We start from the raw sequence: 6,048 nt of genomic DNA, 5'->3' as shown, positions 1-6,048 counted from the left end.
TGTGAAAGGCCAAGTTAGAGAATGCCTGCAATAAACCTGACACAAATAACTGGGAATTTAAATACATTAAGCAAGGGACAATGACTCCCTCAGCTGTGTTTGCAGTGTTGGTATTGCTGGCTTGATAAAATATAAAGGTATATAAAATACTCTTTCTATGCTATGTCCACGGGGAAAAGTAATTTGAAACAGAAAACGATACAGCTTCTTCTAAAGCTATAGCTGATGAGCTTCTGCAACAGGTGATCCCTGGGAAAGAGCTGGGGACAGCATTCTTCATCTTCCAGGTACAGCTAAATTAGGCACTGACAGGACCAGAATTCAAGAATGATTAACTATTTCACCAGTCAGCTTTTACAACCTGAAGTAAGGTAAGGTCTGCTTCCAGGAGCTGGCAGCAGGCACTGTACCTATTGTAGCATCTTCCAGTACAATAAACAGAGCTGTGCCTGGCAGGAAATCCAGGTTTCACCAGCCAAACACTGTGGAGGTGCCAGCAGTGAGGGATGAGGACTTAAACTGAGAACAATTACATAAAACTAAGCTGCTACTAATGAAGTCTATTACTGATACAGTCTCCTCTGCCTGAAAAAAGTGCAACTCCTTAATTAGTTTGTCTTGGTAGTAGAAGAGTTCTTGTTTAAAATTGCGGTGTGAGAAGTGATGAAGAAATACTGGATTTAAGTGTACTGTACATACAATATTTAAAGGTTGCCATGAGGGGGGTGTCTCTGATGGAACTGACAAGACACAGAGAAGTCACACTCATGCACTGAAAGAAGAGCTTAAACAAAAAAAAAACAGCTCTGAAGGAGCTTCTTTTACAGATTAAACAAAGCAGCCAGCTGTCACAGCATGAGCTACCTTACTGCAAAAAGACAGACCCAAAAAACACACCAAAACCTCTCCACAAAAGCCTGACATATCCAAATCTTTTCAAGGAATTGCTGTAATGCTAATTTCAGGGAATTGCTAACTTGAAGCCTTTAAGGGACAGTATTTACCAGCTAAGTTGATGAAATTTAATGAGTCTTTACCAAATTTGCCTTTATTTCCCTCAAGTGTGCTGCTGTTGAGAGGAGACATCTGCTCACTAATGCTGAGATAAAATCCTTGCCAAGACATGCCAGTACCTGAGAGCCAGAAGTAAGACCTGCTGTGTTTGACTAGAACATTCAGCACACTCCTCACTGTAGGTAACAGCATGTAGAAAGTCATCAAGTTTCAAGTATTTTTCTCCTGAAACAAAGTTGAGTTACTTAACAATGACATGGTTACATCTTAAAGATTTAATTAAGAACAACTTAAAACTTTTAAAACCATTGATGCTGTGACAGTGCAAACAGCATACAATTTATTGCTCAACTTCTGCATGGGTACATACATTAAGTACTTAAAAACCGTTTTATACAGATTTTTTTTTTTTGTTAAAGCTCATGTAACAGCTGGGTGAAAATACAATGATAGCAACGCTAAAACACTCTGTAATAAATACAATGGAAATGATAAACTAAGAACTGTCAGTTTGTGGAGGAGTAATTACACATGTATAAACTAATTACAACTACAGACAAGGTTCTGAGGATGTGTAGAGCCAGGAACCTACTACATAGTGTAAAGTACAACAATGGCACCTGTTAACTGTGTGGTGCTGTTTAAAAAGATGCTACATTGAGCTGGAGGATGGTGCTGTGACAGAGGAGCAAAGCTTGTACTTCCATCAATGCAGCCTTTTAAACACACCAGGAGTTCAGTACAGATGTAGTGTTGTAGAACAGGAATTTCAAAACAGCTTCTGTGCTCTGGACTTTAGTACAACACAAAAATTTGGTACAAATAAATCAGTTTAGGGAAACTGAACCTATGTGCAAAAAAAAAATTAGAATACATACTGTACAAAGCACCATTACTAAACTCTTTACACCGAGAAATTAAATCCTCTGAAACTCAACTGTGAACTGTATATTTGAAATCTACAAAAGTCACTGTTCATAATTAAACATTCATAATGAAAAGCAACAGCATAAAACCATGATGTGACATCTCTCTAAAACAACTAAAGACTGGATAAAGTAAAACCCAGTAAGAGGGACACATTGAAATAAATATTCACATTAATCATGGGGTGAAAGTCCAAGGTTAAAATGCAATATTAGGCTTAGCACCTTTTTGAGGGGAAAGTAGCTGACATGTTCTTGAAACAAAATTTTGGAAAGGAATCAACCTTTACCACTTTCAGATAAACATCTGACTGGGTGATGAGGTGCTTTAGTTAAAGCTCTCAGTCTTTATGAAGGTAGAAAGGCACTCAAAATACTTGGTATATTCCTCCTCATCTGTCAGCTATGGAAAGTTCAATGCAGATTTGTATAGTTTTGCCTTTAATATATTAAATTTACAATATCTGTGGCAATTAAAAAAAATTCTCAATGCCATACCAAAATGTTTGGTAGAAAAACAGATGTACTGCTAAGGCTGCTGTGAAAATGAATGTAATTATCAGCTGATCTTGGGTCTCTTTTCTGCAGAGCTCATCTCCTCCCTCCTCAAAGATGCTTTTATGACAGCAAGGTAACCAAAACTATGCATTCAACAAATGCACCAGCCAGATTTTAAATTTGCCATGTTCCATGACCAGGGAGGCTGCGGCCACAGCCTGGGCAAGGACAGGGGGATAAAAAAAAACCTAAAAAACACACTTCTATGAGTTCTATGACACTCATATGTGAACAGTCACAAGAACCTGTCTGTAAAACCTCTGCAACAGTCACTCACACCACTCAGACCAAAGCAGAGGCTTTGGGTGGGGCTGGAGCTGTGGCCCCAGCCACAGGCAGCACTTTGAGTGACAAATTCTGGGCAAGAACCTGCTGTGCTCCCCCAGAGCTGCACAGGCACAGGGCAGCTTCCCATGGGGACAGAGTGACCTGAAGGCCCTGAACTGGGGAGCCCAGCATGGATGCAAAAGTACCAACCCTTCAATAGGAGTGCAAGAGTCCACTGAAATAAAAAGGCTCTGATGTATTTCAAACCTGGCTGTCCCAGCAAGTCTCTTGGCTTTCTGTTTACATCCCTAACTTGCCTCATCCTGCAGCCAGCCCAGAAAGGGAAGCGAGTCTCTTGAAACAAACCTGCCAGCAACAGCTGTACAAAAAAAATAAACCAACATGTGGATTTGGCTCACCAGATTCTCACCACAATTCTATAAAAGCAGTCCCTTGCCCACTATTCTAACACACAACATCCAGTAGTAGTTTACTCACTGTGGCAGTCAGACTTGGCAGAGCAAAACTTAGTTCAAGCTCCACAGAACAGACAGCAAATGAGCTGCTTCACTGTGACTTACACTGCAAACATGGAACAGCTGGTTACATCCCATCCCTTTAGCATTTTCAATACCTTTGACTTTCTTCTCATTGGCAGTGAAAAAATAGTGCAGATTTGATGATTAATTGTAACCTAAGTTACAAAAACACAACACTGATTGGAAAAAACCTGCTACTTATTCCAAATATTCTCATGGCTGAGAGGAGAATGTCTCTGAAGCAGCCTGATTTATCCACACACCACGAGCAGATCAGACAGATCTCAACTGAGAATTTCCAAACTAACGTCAAAGTTCAGTTCCCTCTACTGGTAGTGCATTTTATTCCCCTTTGAAGAGATCAACCCATGCTATAAATCATATATATACTTACTTCCATCCCTACAATCAATAAATTATGTGCTCTTACAACCTCATTTCCAAAGCACATTACACATATTTCAGTCAATACACCATTTTTCCTTAGTTGTAACTTAAACCCACGTGTCATGAGCAGCTGGACAAAGATTACAACATGTTTTACCTGATAAATCTTTAGCATCAACAAATATAGAATATGATTTGGCTGCATTCAAACAAACTTTGGTTGTCTGGACAGGATGGATTCAGGAACAAACTGCTGACAGGCTTCTGCTGACAAAGCCCATCAGTGCTTCAACAGCTGAAAAATGCAGTGTTTCAATTTAAGGTCAAAAGCAACAAAAAATACTCTTGACAGACTTGTTAGAAAAATGCTGTTTAAAAAAAAACAACAAAACATCTACTGTTCATTAAGAAAAGGTTATTCCATGTGTAAACACAAGGACTGTACCAAATACAGTCTGTGTCACTCGCTAGAAATTCTGCTGGAGGAATCTGACAAATGATATAAATAGGACCCCAAAACGTCATATTTGGAATTCCTGCTTGAAAAATATAAAAAAAGCCCCTGTGGCAACATTTACCTGGAATTTACATTGCAGAATATAATGGTTTACTATAAGAAAATGCAGTTAACATGTAAGTGGCTTTCATTAAAAAGATTAATGATTCTTTCAGCCAATTTTATGCAAAGTTAGAATAATCCAAAATATTTTTTTTCCAAAAATAGCAGGTATAGATGCTGTTCAGTATCATACATTTAAAACAGGCTGAAACGTGACTTGTACCGACTGCTGAAGTTGTGTCTTGGTATCTGAGAATAGAAATCAGGTAGGCAAATATAATAGATTACCTCTTACAAAAATAGTAGTAGTCTTTAAGTATAGAATACTGCTTAACTGTTGAAATGTAGGAAAAGTCAGCATTCTGTATGTTCAAGATATTAGTTTTTAATAGCAGCTGAATGATCCTATGGCAGGAACCACAGAACCTATTTTCTTGAAATAAAAAATTTAAAAAATTAAAAAAAAAAATCCAAAAGTTGTCCTTTCCCTCCCAGTGTCCTAGTGTAGAAAAGGGAAAGTTTCCTGTATTTCAAGCATTTCTTGAGTCTCGGCTGAGGGAAGGAAGGGCTTTCTGGCTGACAGGAGTATAAATAGAGTCTGGGAGAGGCTGGGAGGGTCATTCCACAGCAAAGCCACAGGTCTCCTCGATGGCCGTGAGCAGCTTCTCGTAGAGCTTCTCGTAGCTCTCGTACGCGGGAATGTCGATCCTGTTGAAGCTGGGAGGGAAACAGAGAGGTTTCAGCTCTCCAACCATCACTGCCAGGTTTGTCACACCTCACTGAGCTGCAAATGGTGCCAGCAAGGCTTAAGGAGGCCACGCAGCTCCATTAAACAAAACCCATCTCCAGTTTTCACACCACTGCTGCTCCCTAAGGGATAGCTTTGATTATGTCATAAAAGACAAAATAAATAAGACTGCTCCAAACACTCTGGCAGCAGATTGTTCTTTAAGCTAAGGGTCACAACAGAGAACTGAAAAAGTCTTACCAGGTATGAGCTTTCGGCAAATTATTAGTGCTGGCATCAATCTGGTGTATTGTGAAGAGTCGTGGGCCGGCAGCACCTGAAAATCCAGAGGAGATCTCTACTACTGTGTGGAATAACATGAAATGTCTTTGTTGCACTGCAACAAGAGAGCAACTAAAATACAAAGAGAAGCTCTGCACCAAGAAAGACAAAATCATAAACAAGCAGAAAAAACTGCGAAGTCCCAGTGGCTGTGGGACAGACTCCTCCTCTGCCCACCCAGAGAGCCCTGCAGTTATTTAAACCATGGAAAAATAAGGAAAAAGGCATTGATAAGGAAGAATAAATCACCTTTTTCACACAGTGTACTGCATAATCCTAACAGGTTTTAATTTATCTTCTCTCACCCCTTCTACATAACAAACAGCTGTACCTATCCCTGTTCTATAACAGGTCTTGAACAGCGGGCAGTTCCACTGAAATCCCACTGAGTCACAATGTCAATTCCTTATAATTTTATTAAATTAATCAGACTACTAGAAATCCCCTTAATGTCTCTGCTAAGGAAAAAAGACTGCAGCACAGCCATCCTTAAGACTTGGTGTGCACTGAAGATGCCACAAAGGATAAAGAGGTTACAAATATCCCAACATGAGCAGAACTGGAATCCTGGTCTGAGCAGCCATTAAAAATATAATTCAGGGGGTCAGTGTTCCTCATGGGGACTCTGCTGTTAAATAAGAGTCTGAGTTTGAGCTGTGTTAGTGCATTTCGGTCTAAAAGAACCCCCAGAGCTGTGCAACTGATGAGAGCTTGTAAAAGTTAGGAATT

General features: G+C 39.6%; 1 protein-coding gene across 1 annotated transcript in view; it reads right to left on the bottom strand.

Moving 5' to 3' along the window:
• Window positions 1–1,274: 1,274 nt before the first annotated feature.
• Window positions 1,275–6,048, bottom strand: part of SMURF2 (SMAD specific E3 ubiquitin protein ligase 2) — a 60,007-nt gene continuing 55,233 nt past the window's right edge. The window contains exons 18-19 of the mRNA XM_015645432.3: window positions 5,239–5,314; window positions 1,275–4,967 (exon numbers count right to left, since the gene is read on the bottom strand). Coding sequence (XP_015500918.1) covers window positions 4,868–4,967; window positions 5,239–5,314 — 176 coding nt within the window. The 3' untranslated portion in view covers window positions 1,275–4,867. The remainder of the gene's footprint in view (window positions 4,968–5,238; window positions 5,315–6,048) is intronic.

This window comes from Parus major, chromosome 18 (genome assembly GCF_001522545.3).
Source record: "Parus major isolate Abel chromosome 18, Parus_major1.1, whole genome shotgun sequence".
Taxonomy (NCBI): domain Eukaryota; kingdom Metazoa; phylum Chordata; class Aves; order Passeriformes; family Paridae; genus Parus; species Parus major.
Note: the sequence above shows the minus strand (reverse complement) of the source record. Positions and strands in the feature narration are given on the sequence as shown.